The 18877-nt window shown below is 45.4% G+C and overlaps 1 protein-coding gene across 1 annotated transcript; it reads left to right on the plus strand.

Annotated features, from left to right (window-relative positions):
* Positions 1–1771: 1771 nt before the first annotated feature.
* LOC136525361 (cyclin-D3-1-like) lies at positions 1772–4534 on the plus strand. Its single transcript, XM_066518364.1, has 6 exons — positions 1772–2095; positions 2296–2374; positions 2536–2642; positions 2741–2942; positions 3036–3157; positions 4313–4534. The coding sequence occupies exons 1-6, from the start codon at positions 1781–1783 to the stop codon at positions 4532–4534; spliced, it is 1047 nt and encodes a 348-aa protein (XP_066374461.1). The 5' UTR covers positions 1772–1780.
* Positions 4535–18877: the final 14343 nt, after the last annotated feature.

The raw sequence follows: 18877 nt of genomic DNA on the forward strand, positions 1-18877 counted from the left end.
AGCACGCTAGTCCCCGTTGTGTCGACCAACACTTGGTGGTTTGGTGGCTAATAGGTATCACACACCTAGCCAGCACTTGGCGCCACAAGAACCTACCCACAAGCGAGGTAACTCAATGACACGAGCAATCCACTAGAGTTGCCTTTCGGTTCTCCACCAGGAAAGGTACAAGACCCCTCACAAATCACCGGGAGATGGCCACGAACAATCACCAACTCATGCCAATGCTCATCCGCTGCTCCAAGTCATCTAGGTGGCAGCAACCACCAAGAGTAACAAGAAATCCGCAGCCACAACAATCCTCAAGTGCCACCAGATGCAATCACTCAAGCAAATGCACTTGGAATCACTCCCAATCTCACTATAATGATAAATCAATAATGGAGATGGGTGGGAGGTGTTTGCTTAGGCTCAGAAGGATGTATCACAGGTGAAAATGTTTAAGAGAGTGAGCCCAAGGCGTCCCAAGTCTATTTATAGAGGCCCCAAGCATCAACTAGCCGTTGGTCAGTCGTAGGCCTGACCAGACTCACCGACCGGACTCAGGCCTGGGTTCGGTCGTCTGGGTTCGGTCAATAGATTTGTGCCACGTGTCCTCATTTCAAACTTTGGTCGTCAATCTCCAATGGTCAGCTAAGTCAGCGCGAAGTCAATCCTCTGGACCGGAATCTGAACCCCTAGGTCCGATCGCTACGCGCACCTAGGGTCCGGTCACAAACAGAGAGTTCCCCGAGCGAGAAAAGGTGACCGGACTCGGTCCGATTCTGATAACCGAATTCACACACGGGTCTGATCCTCACAGCCTTTGCCACTGTTCATCACCGAGGCATGACCGGACTCAGAACAGTAGCGGCTGGTCCTACCGCGACCCTAGAGTCCAGTCGTGTCTAGAGCCATCCAGAGAGCACCCAAACCCTTCGGACTGGGTCCGGTCTTCATGACCGGACTCGCCACCTGGGTCCGGTCAACGCCACGTCACCTACGTGGCCTCTGAGCCACAACCGGACTCCCCCGTGCAGGTCCGGTTCTACCCGACGCTAGGTTCGGTCATCACTGCGTACCTGCTGCCGTAGCTTAACACTAACTGGACTCAGGTTGCCCGGGTCCGGTCCTAGGGTTTCGTTTCCTTTTATTTTTCTAACTCCTTAACCTCTTCACCTTTACTTCCAAGTTGCTAACCACAAAGTGTAGAACTTATGTGCATGTGTGTTAGCATTTTTTAAGGGTTAATTGTTAACACACTAGGTCCCTAAATACATATGCAATTGCAACTTCACCTAGTGGCACTCGATAACTGTTTAACTAAATATTTCTCCTCTGTATAGTACAGCTATCGATCCTAAACACACTCACATCTTCTATGGTGTCTTAAGTGCCAAAACAAAAAACTTATTTGATATATTTGCCTTGATCTCCTTGATTTTTTATTTTTCTCTTTCTTCTTTTTCAAATTAGAGCTTGATCACCACATCTCATTTCCATCTTTATCTCTATGGACCTCTAACTTGTTTCACCATTTGAATTGGACCATCCTATTTAGTCACACATTTAGATATAAAGATTAGTCCATTAATTAAACCAAACTAGGGTTTTCAGGCGAAGGTGGCGTGGAGCCGAGGCGGAGGAGTGAGAGGAAGAGCCACGAGCATCACTAACAGAACGGAGAATCATCATCCTGTTTTTTTAATAGAAAAGTTATGAGGAGAGGGGATGCAAACTGCCAATCCTGCTGCATTCTGCTCGTGCCTAGGAGTAGTGTGTGGTTCTTGGAAGTACTAGAATGACGCCAAGATTCGACTTTGCTGCATCCGTTCTCCTCTGTTCAGAGGACAGTACCACCATTTTCGACCTTGAGGAGGAGGAAAGAGAAGGGATTTTGTGTGTTCTTCGGCCGTCGCCGCGCCATGCCAACGCTCCTTCAGGGGCCTTGTCGATTGACTTCCCCCTGCAGTCAGAGAGCTGCATTGAGGCGTTCCTTGGTAGGGAGGAGTATCACCTGCCCATGGAGGGCTACGCTGAGCGCCTGCTGCTGCAGCAACCGGGCGGGTCGGATTTGGTGGCCATCAGGAACTACGCCATTGATTGGATTTGGAAGGTGAGTTTCTCTCCTGATTCTTTCACTGATCTGTGTGTTCAGGATGAGTTGTGCTGTGCAGCTGTGGAGAATATTGGTAAAAAATGTCATCTTTCTCGCTTTTTGTGGTCCTCTTGTTCCTGATTTATCACCTGCACTTCGTCGTATTATTTTAGCCTGGTGATTAATCGAATCCGTTGTTTGGAACAAGTGATGTACAGGTCCATGACTATTACAAGTTGGAGCCTTTGACGGTGGTCTTGTCAGTGAACTACATGGACCGATTTCTCTCTGTGTACCATAATGCTGTAATGACTTTCTCAGCTTCGTGCTTCACATGCATTTCTTGCCGTCTGGATTTATCAGCCTGTTCGCTTGGTCATGTGTGGCTTATAAGCCATGACTAAAAGTACCGTCGGTGATTTGGTGTGAGAGAAAAATACTGTTCGTTGGCTGAAAACAAGCCAAAACAAGGCAAATAAGCCCAAACGAACTCTTAACAGTGGCTTGCCTGTCCTTGGCTGCAAAAATGGAGGAAACAATTGTCTTAAACCCCTTAGACTTGCAGGCAAGTTCAATTATAGATCGTCACACTTCATGAAATTAGATCTGCCATATTGTGTGAAACATGTATTTCTAAAGTAGTTGAAGCCAATGTTTTGATAGGTGGTGGACGCGGAGTACGTGTTTGAGCCTAGCACCATACACAGGATGGAGATTTTAGTGCTCAATACCTTGAGTTGGAGGATGCAAGCTGTGACTCCTTGCTCATTTATTGACTACTATCTTCACAAATTCAGTGACGGTGATGTCGTGTCCAAAATCATACTTTCTCGCGCGGTTGAACTTATCTTGAGCACATCTAAAGGTATGATTCTAAGTACAAGTGTGTGTACCCTTTTTGCACTCAATTAGTAGAATGTGATGATCAGTTCCTAAAGATGGGAATTTTGGTCTACAGTTGCCGAGTTCTTGGTTTTCAGACCATCAGAGATTGCTGCAAGTATAGCTCTTGTGGCATTGGGGAAACATGAGAGTTCAGTACTTGAGAGCGTGGCAACTTGTCGCAAAGAATTAAGAAAGGTATTGCATACACATCACCGCAATCCAGATTCCAGAAATGAATTTTTTTTTTTTCGAAAGGACGGCAAAAGTTTGCCGCGATTTCTATTAGACGAAGAAAAGAAAAAGAAGGCAAGTGCCCCGTCCAGTTCTTTGAATGGAAACTGGGCAAAAACCATACAACTGAGGAGAGCCCCGCTCATCCTACACAACTTGATACAACAATTCATCACCAACTTGTCGAATCGACCCCAGCTAAACAACTATCTCAACTCACGCCGCCACTTGCAGCTGGTCGACGTCCACTCAACTCGACTCTACTAGAACAAACTCTCCACCACTGGCACCACCCACGCAACACAACAGCGAAAACGACGCACTAGCCCCGCCACGAGCCGTCCCGGCCGAGACAAATTCCACAACGACGCCTTCAAGAAGGTAACGACGTCCAAGCGCCGCCGTCGCTCGTCCAAGGCCGGACTGGGTTTTCACCCGTCGAGAGTGTTGTGGACGCGACGCCCTCAACGGGGGGAACGGCACCCGCAGGTGTCGCCGTCACCAGGCCTTCGCCCAAAGAAACCACAGCACAGTCGTCGGTCAAGATGCCGGGTCCCTGCCAGGCACCAAAAGACGTCGCCGCCAGACCACCGGCCGAGGCCACTCCGAGGGGGTCGACGCGCCGGCCACGCAAGCAGCCGCAAAGCTGCGCCAGTACCCCCGCCGACCGGACCACATGCCGAAGAACCAGCCTTCCGCCGCCGTGTACGTCCACCTTGGGCACCGTCCCATGCCCTGAAGATCCCGGATCTGGGGCAAGGCCCCAGACCAGCACCCCCGAAGACGCCGAGGCCTCCGTCCTCGCTGCGACCGCTCCGCGCCGACAGCCAGGATCATGTGGGGAAGAACGGCATAGACGGGCCGCCCCCCAACGCCGGCATGAAACCCAACCACCGCCACAAAATGGCCACCATCGAGAAGAAGGAGAGGGCAAGCAGAGAGGGAGGGAACCCCGCCGCTGCCCCCTGCGCCCGCACGGGCACACGCGTCGGCAAGCCCCAGAAATGAATTGGATTATAGAAACTCAGTACCTTATTAAAGCAGTTAGCTTATGCCTTGATTTATACCAATCTATACTTTGGTACTTGTTAAATTTGTTTGTCACTCAATACATTGTAGGAAAGAGTATTAGGATGCTATGAAATGGTTCAAGATAAGATTGTTATGGGAGACATTATTATCAAGTCAGTTGGCTCTTCAGTTTTCCCCAAGCAGCACAGCCCCACAGGTGTGCTGGGTGTAGTTGCATGTGAAAGCCAACAAAGTGAGGACATAAGTGCTGGAGCTACAGTATGCAGTGAGAGTTCATCAGCACGCAAAAGGAGGAGGATTTGCAGATGATTGGTCCTATTTTCACTGTCAGGTTTCTGCTTCTTCAAGCCTTGAAGCATGTCAATCACAAGGAAGAATTTTGGTGTGCCCAGGTAGTTCAGAGTATTAAAAGAATCAAAAGAAAAGGAAAAAGTCTATATTACCCCTGACTTTTGTTAGTGTGTCTACTTCACCCCTAAACTATGAAACTGTGTATTGAGCACCCTAAACTTTTTAAAACCAAACATTTAACCCCTTTCAGTGGTTTTGGCTTCTGGTTTCGCTGACGTGGCAGTCCAAGCGGGTTCATATTGACATGCTGGCGCTTGGGCCCACGCGTCATAGAAAGAAGAGGAGGTAATGCGCTGCCGCACCGCACGCAGGCGTCCCCGGCGTGTGTGCACGGCCAGGTCCTGCTGCTCCACCTGGGTCGAGTGTCCTGTCCAGCGTGGTAGTGTCCTCCACGGCCATATGTCCGGGAGCAGGAGGCCGTCTCGCTGGCCGGCCACGTCGCCTGGGCCAGTGGCGGCGCGACCGTTGACCTCAGCGAGCTCCTCACCGAGTATGCCAACGCCATCGTGTCGCGCGCCGCGCTTGGCGACGAGAGCGCTCGCGGGCTGTTTGACGACGGCGACTCCGGCCATCGGCAGAGGGAAGGTGTTCACCGACTTCCGAAGAAGCTAATCGGGACAAGGCCGGTCAGGGAGCTGCTGCCGTGGCTGGGCTGTGTGGATGCCATCAACGGGCTAGAGGGAGAAGATCATGCGGACGTTGGAGGCGCTCAACGTGTGGCTAGACGTTTGCAGCGGGGGTGACGACGATCGCCGGCACTTCATGGACGTGTGCTGGACGTCCACAAGCTCGATATTGAGTTGTTGATGGTGAACGGAATTAGAATTCAGATGGAAGAGTTGCTGGTATACCTGGGCAATCTGTTCTTGGTTTGTCGAGCTCAGTGAAGATGTGCTCGACGAAGGTGCCCACGTGTCGTCTTGGTGAGAAAATCCGACGAGCAGCGTCTAGTTCCACTGCGGCGGGCGTGGTGGGTGAGGTTGAAGTACCTAGGCTCGATGACGGAGAGCGCTCGAGGAGCGGTTCGGCGAGCTCAGCGCCGACGCCACCGTGCTCGCGGACTTGGAGCGCGGCCGTGTGGGGTGCTGCTCACAGCCATCTCAGGCCCGCTCAAGGCCATAGAGAAGAAGCCCATCGCGCTGCAGGCGACGACACAAAATGCTCATCGCGCTTTAGTCAAATTATTCGTGCGTGACGACATAGCCAATGCTCGGCCACGCCTAGGTGGGAACGACGTGTGTGGGGAGCTTGAGCGCGCGGCTTGAGCGCCGCCATGCGGAGCCGCTCACGCGCACTGGTGGCACGTGTAGTCCTCATTCGTGGTGAGCTCGGGCACGGAGCCCTTGGGAAGAGGCGCCATGCGACGACATCGCAGAGCAGCATGGAGCGATCATTGGAAGAGTCCAGCCACGGGCACCGCTTGGTGGCGAGCGACAACTCCTAGACCTTGCCGACTTGCCGTCGGCAAGCTTGCGCATGTCGTCCACGATGAGGCCGGCGAAGAGGTTGGCCATGCGATCGTGCAGGAATTGGTAGGTGGGGTCGTTACTGTACATCTCAACTGCGCTCACAACAGCCTCCGCTCTCCTGGTCCGGCACGCCACTGCGGCCGCGAGTTCCTACTTCCTAGTCGCGCTCGAGGCTGGCACCGATGCGCTCCTCCGTTGAGAAGGCAACGGGAGTCCGGGCTAGTGTGTCTGAAGATGGCGACGGGGTGGATGGCGAGGCTGCAGAGGATGACGAAGGCACTGGACTAACCTTTCAATGACGCGTGGGCCTGAGCGCAACAGGTCAATGTGAGCCACGTTGAACTGCCATCTCTGCAAAACCAGTAATCAAAACCACTAGAAGGGGTTAAAGTCTGGTTTGAGAAAGTTTAGGGTGCTAGATACATGGTTTTATAGTTCAGGGTGTGGAGCAGACACAACAACAAACGTCAGGGGGTTATGTAGACTTTTTCCCAAAAGAAAATATAAACCATGTTTGCCTTTCAAATGGTAAGAGCCATTTGACTTGCAATGGGCTTATAACTTGTTCCCAATTTATGAGTTTTGGGCATGCAAAGCTATTTGACAGACAGTCCACAGTCCAGTGATAGTGATGGTTATTGTCGGATTGATTTACGTGATAGTGGAATTGAGCCTTGGACTTGTGTGTTGCAGACTTGTAGAGATGGTATAGTTCTTTTTTTGCATCTTGTATTCATGCTCCCTTATTTGCGTTCCTGAGAACCTTGGAGGCGGGATTCTTTGATTTGGGTATTGAATTGAAAGTACAAGGAAAGAGAACAAGTCCAAGCTTTCCTTAAAAAGGTGTGTGTGTCATGAAATTTGAAGAGGAAAGGTGTGTTTTGCTTTCCTTAAAAAGGTCTAGAGTTGTCGACGTTTTTAATGGTGGATTTTTCGAGCCATGCTGCCATGGTATGTCTCTACAAGTCCAAGCTTGTTCCACTTATCTCTAGTAAACCACATAAAAAAAAGAGTACAAAATAGTACAAAGTATTTCATGAAACAAGAACACAGTAAAAGGGGTGCAGCTATTCCTTTCCTAGTTCAAGATATTAGTTCAAGATCTGGGGTCATTACAGTGACTAGGGAATTTTTTGTATCTCTGTGAGTGCACTCTAGTTCAAGATATTAGCTCAAGATCTACCTTTTGTTGTTGGTTGGTGGTTAGGATGGTAATCACACCCTAGTGTGCTCACTTGCTACTACAGTTTGATCACTGTGGAATGCCTCTTGATGCCACTGCTCTCGGAAACAGCTAGCCAGATAATCCAGTCGTACAAAGGTCGCCATAGAAATAAATGATACTCCTTCAGTCCTAAGGAGTGCGATTGTAGATTTGGACTATGTCAAATTTTATATAGTTTGACTAAATTTATAAAACATATCATCTCCAAATACGTTTATTATAAAAATACATTAGCGATTTAGCTAAATAGCTAGTGAAACGTATTTGTTATCATAAACATCAGTATCTATCTGTATAGATTTAATCAAACTATATTGATTGACTTAGTAAAAAACTAGAATTGAACATCCGTTCAGAAAAGACTGTCTCGTGCGGAGACGTTGCTCTTGCCGGACTGCATTATCCAGCATATCTTGCAGCGCAACGCAATTGCAAACCAATAGCGGTGCGTTTCGTTTCGCGGCCAAGCATCCAAGAGCTGTACGCGCCGCCGAGCCTGATCTCGATCGGCACATGCATGAAAGTGAAACGGCGTGTCTAGTAATGGATTTACTGTTGCCTTATCCGAGCACAGGAAACCCTCTTTTTTTTTTTGCAAATACAAAGAGCCAAGGGTTGCAAGCTCTGAAAGGAACAAATCTGCAAATCTCTGTGACAGATCGAGCTGTTGGGGCCAACCGGCCAAGGAAGCAAGGTATCCTATCGAGCCTCTTGCTGTCTCGCACGTACGTACACGACGGTCGGTCGGGCCCCTGACCCCTGGCCCCGGCGTACTGCGTACGTACGTGTATTCGATGACCATGGCTAGTGATACTATATATACGGTGGTAAAGAGGGAAAATAAAGTTTGGTCCCGCGGATAGGCGAACAAATCTCGTCATACCAAATCGTGGGTATATAATGCAAAAAAAAGGACAGTAAAATGTGTTGTCGCCAAACTTTATAGTTCGACAAGCAGGCCTCACTCTTTTTTTTTTTTTTGTTTCTTGTAAGATCGTGTTTGTAGATTTCATTGCAAGTAATATGAATATGCAAATGGATTGTCAGTTAGATGCACAATTTCGAAAATATTTTCTCCTACCACTAGAAGTAGTCAGGTAGAAGATCATTAGGGCTCCCAACCAGCTCCTTCTCCGGCTCTTGATGAAATTATATCAAATGAGCAAAAGCAAAGGTGTTCCACACACACACAAAAAAGTATCTAGAGTTAGAGCCGTTTTTTTAACCAAACCGGGCAAAAAAAAAAAGAATGGCTTCTTTGGATTATGCTCCATCTTTAAGCATTTCATGTCTCAAAATTTGTCCGTATTGCCGCTCAACAACTATTCAGCCAAACTTTTTCAAAAGAGTTTGCACTCCACCAGAGAATCTGCTACAGTTAAGAAGCCAAACGTTTTTTTGAAAGAGTCTGAGATCCTCTAGAGAATCTACTACAATTAAGAATTCAGAGCCATTAAAGCCATTTTTTATATGAATTGATCAAACATTCGTTGGAGAAGTTGGAAGCACTTATTCCACATTATTAAGTTCTACTTATGATACTTGTGACCATGTGGGGACAATTGTCCTGTTCGCTTGGCTGATAAACCATGACTGAAAGTACTGTTGGCTGATTTGTTGTGAGAAAAAATATTATTCGTTGGCTGAAAAAGTACAGCTTATAAGCCAAGTGAATAGGACGAATATGTCAAAAGCGAATTTGCAGTAGAAAGCGGTTAGACTACTGAATGCAGAAGCCGGCCAGTTCTGCTACCTCATCTCATCTGTAATTCCTCCATACTAGTTGACAGCCAACCACCAGTTTATCTTTCCATGCAAAACCTACAGCGCAAACATGGTACGGTGACTACGGACACCCAACTGGCCTTGTGGGCCTTCTTCGTTTTGAATTTATCAGTCGACTTATGAGCCAGAATCTACAATATTTTTTTTAAAAAAAATTAATTTTAGTCGACTTTAATACTAGCCGAACAATCCCCTACAGCTCTGTTTTTACTGTGGACTGCTACCTGATGACACTGCTTGTCAGCTTGGGTACAAACAACATGCCACAGTCAAAGACAAAACACAGTGACATCTACAGACAAATTAATAATAAGGTTGGATCCAAAACTCTGATCTGTCAAAGTAACATTATTCTTTGGTCTGTAACATCTTAATGTTAGATGGCAGCTCCTGGAGGTTTTATCCAACCGGCCTTGTGCTGCGGAAGACAAGAAATTCAGGCTCTCTCTGCAGTAGTTTGGGTGTGCCTTCAGCTGCAATAGAGCAGTACTTCATCTGTCCTAAAATAGAAGTCATTCTCGCTTTTCGAGAAGTCAACTTTTTTAAACTTTGACCAATTATATATAAAAAAATATTAATATTCATAATACATAATTAGTACAACTCCATCTATGTTGTCTCAACATAGCAGGTCACAAGTCATGGTAATTGTAATTTAGGGTCGCTTACAGGTAAGTTAAGAGAATTAGTTGATACCTCGACTAGGAGGCATGTAAACATATTATGCGTTCAAGAGATTAAATGAAAGGGTTAGAAGACGAAGGAGGTGGACAATACAGGTTTCAAACTTTGGTACACAGGGACAGTCGCGAATAGAAATAGAATAGGAGTTTTGATTGATAAGAGCCTCAAGAATGGTGTGATTAAGGTTGGGCAAAAATAACTGAGAACCGAAAGAACCGAAACCGAAACCGAAAGAACCGGAACCGAAAATTTCGGTTAGCTATTCGGTTCTCAGTTTTTAGGAACCGAATTAACTGATCAAATTTCGATTCCTGGGCTCGGTTAACCGAAATAACCGAAGGAACTGAAATTCACAAACAAGCCCAATAAACCTTACAACCTAGGCCTAATACCAACTTAACCCTAGATATAAAAGGTGGATGACACCCCCTCAGAGCCTCACACCCTCACATTTTTTAAAATCTCGGCATTGTGCTTTTTTAAAAATCTTTTTTTCCTATTTTTCTATTCTTTTTTTGCTGCTTGTGTAAATCCTCAGTTAGTTCGGTTAGAACCAGAACCGAACTGAACTAACTGAAACCGATTTTGCTCGGTTCCAAGATTTGCGAAGAACCGATCGGTTCCTATTTGTAGAGAACCGAATTTGTGTCATAAACCGAAGAACTAAACCGATCGATTTCGGTTAACCGAACGCCCAGGCCTAGGTGTGATGGAAGTGAGAAGGCAAGGAAATAGGATTATCTTAGTCAAGCTTGTCATTGGTGATATGGTCTTGAACGTAATTAGTGTGTATGCCCCCCAAGTAGGCCTCGACGAGAGTGCTAAGAGACAGTTCTGGGAAGACTTAGATGGCCTGATTAGAGCTATACCTAGTAGTGAGAAGCTTTTTATAGGAGATCTTAATGGGCATGTAGTTACTATAAGCGCAGGTTTCGAGGCAGTTCATGAATGTTTTAGGTATGGTAGTAGGAATTAGGAGAGGGAGGAAGTTCTAGACTTAGTGATAGCTTTTGACTTGATAATAGCCAACACTTTCTTTAGAAAGAGAGAATCTCATCTAGTGACCTTCAGTAGCAGACCATACTCTAGCCAGATTGACTTTGTCCTCGCAAGAAGAAAGGACAAACGAACATGCTTAGGTTACAAGGTGATACCAGGGGAGTGTGTTGTTTCTTAACATAAGCTTTTGATGGTAGACTTTTGTTTTCAGGTGCGTGCCCGTAGGAATAAACAAGCTAAGATTGAAAGAACAAAGTGGTGAAAACTGAAAGTGGAGACGTCAGAGGTATTCAGAGAAAGGGTTATCAAAGAGGGCTCTTGAAAGGAAGAAGATGACATAAACAACATATGGGAGAAGATGACAACCAACATTCGGAAGATGGCTTTAGAGGTGTGTGGAGTAACCAAAGGGAGTGGAGGTGAGGCTAAAGATACTTGGTGGTGAAATAAGAAAGTCCAAAGGGCTATTAATGAGAAGAAAGAATGCTATGGACGCTTGTACCATGATAGGAGTGTGGACAACATAGAGAAGTACAAGGTGGCAAAGAAGACTGTAAAGCGAGCTATAAGTATGGCGAAGGATAGAGCGTATGGGGATCTTTACCAACATTTGAGTATGAAGGAAGGAGAGAAGAACATTTATAGGATGACTAGGGTTCATGAGAGAAAGACAAGGGACTTCAACCAAGTTAAGTGCATTAAGGATGAAAGGGAGCATCTCTTGGTGAGGGAGGATGAGATCCGACATCGATGGCAAGAGTATTTTGATAAATTGTTCAATGGTGAGAATACGAACACAACCTTTCAGTTGAATGACTTTTTTTATGACATTAATAGGCGCTTTGTGCGGAGAATCCAAGAATCTGAGGTCAGAGAGGCGTTGAAAAGGATGAAAGGAGGTAATGCGATGGGACCAGATGGTATCCCAATCGAGATGTAGAGATGCCTTGGGGACATAGCTATAGTATGGCTAACCAAGTTGTTCAACCATATTTTTCGATCGAATAAGATACCTAACGAGTGGAGAAGTATATTGGTACCGATCTACAAGAATAAAGGGGATATTCAAAGTTGTACTAATTACTGGGGAATTAAGTTGATGAGCCATACTATAAAGTTATGGGAGAGAGTTATCGAGCATCGCTTGAGAGCAATAACGCGGGTCTCTATGAACCAATTTGGTTTCATACCCGGGAGGTCAACCATGGAAGTCATTTTCTTAATAAGACAAGTTATGGAGCGTATAGGGAGAAGAAGAAGGACATACACATAGTTTTTATTGACTTGGAGAAGGCTTATGATAAAATACCAAGGAATGTTATGTGGTGGGCTTTGGACAAACATAAAGTCCCAATGAAGTACGTCAGGCTCATTAAGGACATGTACAACAATATTGTGACTAGTGTTTGAACAAGTGATGGAGACACGGATAACTTCCCGATTAGGATAGGACTACATCAAGGATCAGCTTTGAGCCATTATCTATTTGCTTTAGTGATAGATGAGGTCACAAGGGACATACAAGGGGACATCCCTTGGTGTATGCTTTTCGTGGATGATGTAGTGCTAGTTGATGAAAGCTGGATAGGAATGAATCAGAAACTGGAGTTATGGCGGGAGACTTTGGAGTCTAAAGGTTTTAGACTCGGTAGAACTAAAACTGAGCATATGAGATGTGAATTCGGCACTACTACTCTAGAGGAGGAAGATATTAGTTTGGAAGGTCAAGTGGTGCCTAGGAAGGATACCTTTCGATATTTAGGATCAATGCTATAGAGAGACGGATATATTGATAAAGATGTTAGCCATAGAATCAAAGCAGGGTGGATGAAGTGACGCCAAGCATCTGATGTCCTATATGACAAAAGGGTACCACAGAAGCTAGAAGGTAAGTTTTATAGGACGGCGATTAGACCTGCCATGTTGTATGGTGCAAAATATTGGCCTACGAAAAGATGACATGTTCAACAGATAAGTGTCGTGGAAATACGTATGTTGCGTTGGATTTGTGGTCATACAAGAAGGGATCGAGTTCGAAACGATGATATACGTGATAGATTAGCGGTAGCACCAATTGAAGAAAAACTTGTCCAACACCGGTTGAGATGGTTTGGACATGTCCAACGGAGACCTCCAGAGACATCGGTGCGTATTGGAATCCTAAGCCAGGATAGTAACGTGAAGAGAGGCAGAGGAAGACCAAAGTTGACTTAGGTAGAGTGAAAGCTCTAGTTTGGTTTTGGTTAATTGATGAAACCCTAAGTGCTAACCTAGTTTATCAAAGTATTTATGAGATAGGTAGCACTACTCTAAGTGATGAAGCAATGGCGAAGATCATGACGATGGTGATGGCATGGTGATGATCAAATGCTTGAACTTGGAAAAGAAGAAATAGAAAAACAAAAGGCTCAAGGCAAATGTATAAATAGTAGGAGTCACTTTGTTTCCGTGATCAAGACACTTAGCGAGTGTGATCACATTTAGGTTAGCTAGCAGTTCTATTAAGAGGGGTGAAACTCGTATTAAAATACGGTTATCAAAGTGCCACTAGATGCTCTAACTCATTGTGTATGTATTTAGGATCTAGTGGAGTGCTAACACCCTTGAAAGTATTTGTGAAAATATACTAACACACGTGCACAAGGTGATACACTTGGTGGTTGGCACATTTGAGCAAGGGTTAGAAACCTCACCAGCGAAGTGTCCGCCCGTAGAGTGCGGACAGTCCGACGGTGCCACTGGCGCTCCAGACAGAAAAGACAGTGGTTCACAGAGTGATCGGACGCTGATGGTGTAGTGACCGAACGTTGGGTTCAGAGTCCGGTCAGTAGCAGCAGTGAGCATGCATCTCGATCTTGTGACCGAACGCTGGTTGGGTGCGTCCGATTAATGCTGACGTACGCTGACGTGTGGTGCAAAGTGGAGACATTGAGTGACCGGACACTGGGTGAGTCCGGTCGAGCATGATCGAACGCGTCCGGTCGTGATTTTGCGCTAATGGAATCTTACTGGAAACGACCGGACGCTGAGGTCCAGCGTCTGGTCACCTCGCAGCAGCGTGTCCGGACATCACTTAACCGTTGGGATCGGGCGCTCAGTATTTGAAGAGAGGGGACACGTGGCGTGTATCGCGCGACCGGACGCTGGGACCGGAGCGTCCGGTCGGCCCGTGTTCAGTGCAGTGAGTAGCCCAACGACTCTATTTCGTGGGGGCTTCTATTTAAGCCCCATGGCCAGCTCAAGCTCACTCTCTTGGACATTTGCATTGACATAGCAGCCTTATGAACTTAGCCAAAGCCCTCCTACTCATCTCCATCATTGTTTTATCATCATTGTGAGATTGGGAGAGAATCCAAGTGCATTGCTTGAGTGATTGCATCTAGTGGCACTTGGCATTCGTGTTTTGCTGCGGGATTTACTTGTTACTCTTGGTTGTTGCCACCACCTAGACGGCTTGGAGCAGCGAGGATCGTTGAGCGGAGGTTGGTGATTGTCTCCGGCTCCGATCGTGGTGATTGTGAGAGGACTTGTACCTTCCTCGGCGGAGAGCCGAAAGATAACTTTAGTGGATTGCTCGTGTCATTGAGTTACCTCACTTGTGGGTAGGTTTTTGCGGTGTCCAATTATGTGGATAAGGTTCGTGCAACACCTCTTAGCCGCTGAACCACCGAGTGTTGGTCGACACAACGGGAGCTAGCGTGCCGACAAGCACGTGAACCTCGGGAGAAAAATTGGTTGTCTCTTGCCCTTTAGTATTCTTCTAGGGATTGATTTAGTATTCATCTTGTGATTGGTTCACTCCTTTACATGGCGGTATAATCACCCTACTCACTCATTTATATTCTTGCAAACTAGTTGTGGCAAGCTTTTTAGTGTAATTAGAATTGAGAGCTTACTTTGTCATTTTAAGTTCATCTAGTTGAGCTCTTTAGAGTAGCAAAATTGAGAGCTCTTAGTGAGTAGTAACATTGTAAGCTGTGTGCCTAGTAATCATTGCAACTAGAATTGTTGAATGGGTGGCTTGCAACCCTTGTAGAGCTAGTGCAAGTTTGTATTTCACTATTTGTCGTACTAATCAAATTGCTCTAGTTGATTTGTAGATTTTTAAATAGGCTATTCACCCCCTCTAGTCATATTAGGACCTTTCATAGAGGCAATAAAATAAGACTTAAAATGATAGAATATACTTAAAGACTTAGCCTTAGATAGAAGTGCTTGAAAAACAGCTATTCACGTGCCTGAACCTTAATTGCTTCTGCTAGATTTCAACTTAGCCTACCCAACTTATTTGGGACTTAAAGACTTTGTTGTTGTTGTTATAATACATAATTAGTATGGTTACATAGATCATTAAATATACTTTCATAATAAATTTATTTGAAGATATAAATATTACACGTATTTTGTATAAACCTAATTAAAATTGAAAAAGTTTGATCGATACGTCTCCGTAATGTTTTTTTTTTTTTGACCGAGGACCGCGAGGAGTAACTTTTAACATACTGGTCGCTGCATCGCTCGAGAAGACGATAGGAGACAAATGGTAACCAAAGACAGATGCATTGTGCATGCAGGCTAACGGAGTGATGGCTGCTCTGCGGCTGCGCCTGCTGCGCTCAGCCACGACCTGTGTGCTGTAGCACCGTGTGCAATGCTATGGCATAGGGTCTACTGGAGTACTGCTGCTGATGCTTATTACGGCTCCAGAGAAAGAACGAAGACATGCAGCAGCAACAGTCGGTGTCATCTTTTTTAAACAATTCAAACAAATCTGAATATGATGAAGTTTTTTAAATAGTAAAAACAAATCCGGCTTCTTTTGTTGGGAACAAGAGAATTAGACCAATTATTATAAACTTGTGAATTAACAAAATAAGTTTTAGTCAAAGCTCAATCCTAGCTTTATAAAGCCATCCAAAGGAAGGAAAAAATATGTATCGCCGCCACTTCTAGTTAGCGTTTGACGGACTTGGAGAATCTGCTTCTTATCGGCTTCACCAAAACTTTGTTGTAACTGCGTCCACTAGGGTAGCCAATGTGTTTCTTAGAATAAAAACTTCTAAAGGTTGTTTGTTTGATTGTTAGCCACACTTCACCTTAGACAGGTTTGACCACATTGACAAGTGTCTGATTGACAACTAACCTTTAGCAAGACTTTTTTGGCCTTCACATGTGATAGAGTAAAAAATTATGCAAGATTCTTTTAGGCATTAGGCATGACAAAGTGTGGCTTATAATTTGCTAGCCACACTTTTTTGTGGCTTGCCACACAATTGCGATATATTCCTTATTAGCAATATTGTCCAACGCTCATATCAACAAAAAAGATTTATTTGAAACCTCCCTTGACTGTACCACCCATAAAAGGTATCATGAATATCTTTTAGCAAACTAAACTGCTCTTCGAGAAATTTAGCATAAATACAATAACAAAAGAGATGTGGAATTATTTCATTTGTATAACACAACAGAAGGCACATAATTAACCTTTTCTCGTTCCATTCTTGCTAATAAGTTGTTTTTGTTTAAAATAACCTCCTTCTTTAGCAAGGCAAGGTTGTGCCTCATGTGAGTTTCAATTGCGTGTCGAGTCTGCTGGGGCAAGGACCTCAGCTCTAGGTGTATTCACAAGTATGCCTGGGAAAAAAAACTCTGTAACTCGCTAGCTCGCTCGACTCGCTCGCTAGTGGTTCGGCTCGAGCTCAGCTCGTTTGAACTTTTAAACAAGCTAAGCTAGCAATTTAGCTTGATTAATTAACAAGTCAGCTCGATCCAGCTCGTGAGCCGTTCATGAGCCCAGGGTAAATCAGATCACAGCAACTTGAATCAACCCATATATACCATGGTCCATCGGCCCAATGAGATAAAACCCTAGCCCCCAACTCCCATACTTTCACCCCTAGGCCCTAGACTTCCCTCATTCGTTGTTCCGCGTAGGCCTAGCCGCAAATGCATATACGCTCGGTTGTTCCCCTCCTGAGTTGCCGCACGCAGCACACGCGTAAGTCGCCCAGCGCCTGCTGCTCGCTAGGGCCTTGCAATCGCAGCTTTGCTTACTCCCTTGCAAGCCAACGCACAACAACAAGCATTAGCTTTTGTTTTTTTCTTGATTTTTCTAAACCAGCATCAGATCATCTGTCTTATTTATTTTGCTTTTCCCAAATCAATACTCATCTTTGTCTTTTGTTGTATGAATAACCACAACAGGAAGAAAAAAATTTAAGTTAGCTCGCGAGCCAAACAAGCAAGCTCGAGCTGCCAAGCGAGCCAAGCCGAGTCGCCCCAGCTTGATAAAGCCGAGCCATAACGAGCCGAGCTAGCAGATTAAACATCACAAGATCACAAGTGTGGGAGCAGCATGAGCCTGGAGGCATACAGACCTACAAGATCACTGACTGATTAGCTAAAACATTATATTTATCTTTTTTTTCATGACCATATCGTAGCTTTTCATTAAGAAGATGGTTTAAGCATTGCACGGTAATCCTGTGATTACCAAGACACACGCACACCACGGACCAAAGGATTCCTTTTGCACATTGCAACAGCTTGCGACCAAGAAACCACCAAAAGCAAAGAACTACTCATAGAAGGTGACACAGCGACCTCAGAGCTCTGAAGCCAGACATCACCCAGAGGTTGGCCTCATCGACAATACCCTGCAGTAGTTCGCTTGGCGTTGCCGCATCGTTCCTGAATGTCCGCGCGTTCCGCTCCTTCCACAGAGTCCAACCCACCTGAAAGAATAGAGAATCAAAGCCACGGCGATTCTCCTTGGGCAGCACCTTCCTAATTCTTATCCACCACAGCATCACATCTTCTTCCTGTACCTGAATCTGATCCTGGAGATGTAGTTTAGTCAAAATCATTGCCCAAATCTGCCGACTCAGAACGCAACCCAGAATAACGTGGTCCATCGTCTCCACAGCCGGTGCACATATAATGCAGTCATCTGAATCATGAAGGCCATGCCGTTTTCTCCGTGCAGCCATCCAACATCATCGATGGAGCACCAACCAGAAAAAGAACTTAACCTGTGGAGGGGCTGCCGTCTTCCAAAGCAGCTTCACGCCAGGAGGTCCAGTCGATCCAACGAACATTGCGCCATATGCCGAAGCTGCAGAATACTCTTAATCGCTGGACCACCTCCAATAGAGCTTATCGAGTATTCCAGGAGAAAGCTGAACTTCTTCGACCAAATCCAAGATGTGCAGATAGTCCAAGATTACCGAACAGTGGGGCGGCCCTTTGATGTCACGAACCCAAGCCCTCTGGCAGAGCACTGAAGCAACAGTTCTTTTCCAACATGAACGTGGCACAGCTTGAAAGAGGGAAGGCGCCCGATTACAGGATCTATCATCTGAAGCGGTCCACTTGCATTGCATAGCAGAAAAACTTCTTAAATCAATTCCAAAGTTGCAATTGTTCCCTTAGATGAAACACAACTGAAAAGGTACAAAGAGTAACAAGTTTAGTAGTTACCACAATAACGAAAAGAACATTGACCGAGGGTACTGAATTTAATGGAAATTTGCTAACAAACATAACCCAAATATAATGGAGTAATGGACTGCTTGTTTGGTCAAGAGAGCTTGGGAGGCCCTCATGTACTCGCATGATGATCCATTTTGATCAAGAGAGCTGGAAAGATCCTAGTTCCTATCGCCCATCAGATTTGATTCTCGACATGCATGTCAGCTTTCATTTCTTTCCTGTGAGATATACAAATCAGCTTATCATATTCCATCATAGAAACCTGCAGACATAAAAGCGAAATATAGTTCAACCTATGCAAAAGGAGGGAGAAGATCAATGTTGCAAACTGAAATTGGAATAAAAATATTTAAAAATATTGAGCAGCACCTGGGATGGTGAAATGTCCTAATATGGCTAGAGGGGGGTCAATAGCCTATTTAAAAATCTACAAACCAACTAGAGCAATTTGATTAGTATAACAAATAGCGAAATGCAAACTTGCTCTAGCTCTACAAGGGTTGTAAGCCACCTATCCAACAATTCTAGTTGCTATGATCACTAAACACACAATTTGCTATGTCACTACTCACTAAGAGCTCTCACACTTGCTACACTAAAGAGCTCTACTAGATGAACTTAAACTACAAAGCAAGCTCTCAATTC

Source organism: Miscanthus floridulus, chromosome 19, assembly GCF_019320115.1.
Source record: "Miscanthus floridulus cultivar M001 chromosome 19, ASM1932011v1, whole genome shotgun sequence".
In the NCBI taxonomy this organism is placed as follows: Eukaryota; Viridiplantae; Streptophyta; class Magnoliopsida; order Poales; family Poaceae; genus Miscanthus; species Miscanthus floridulus.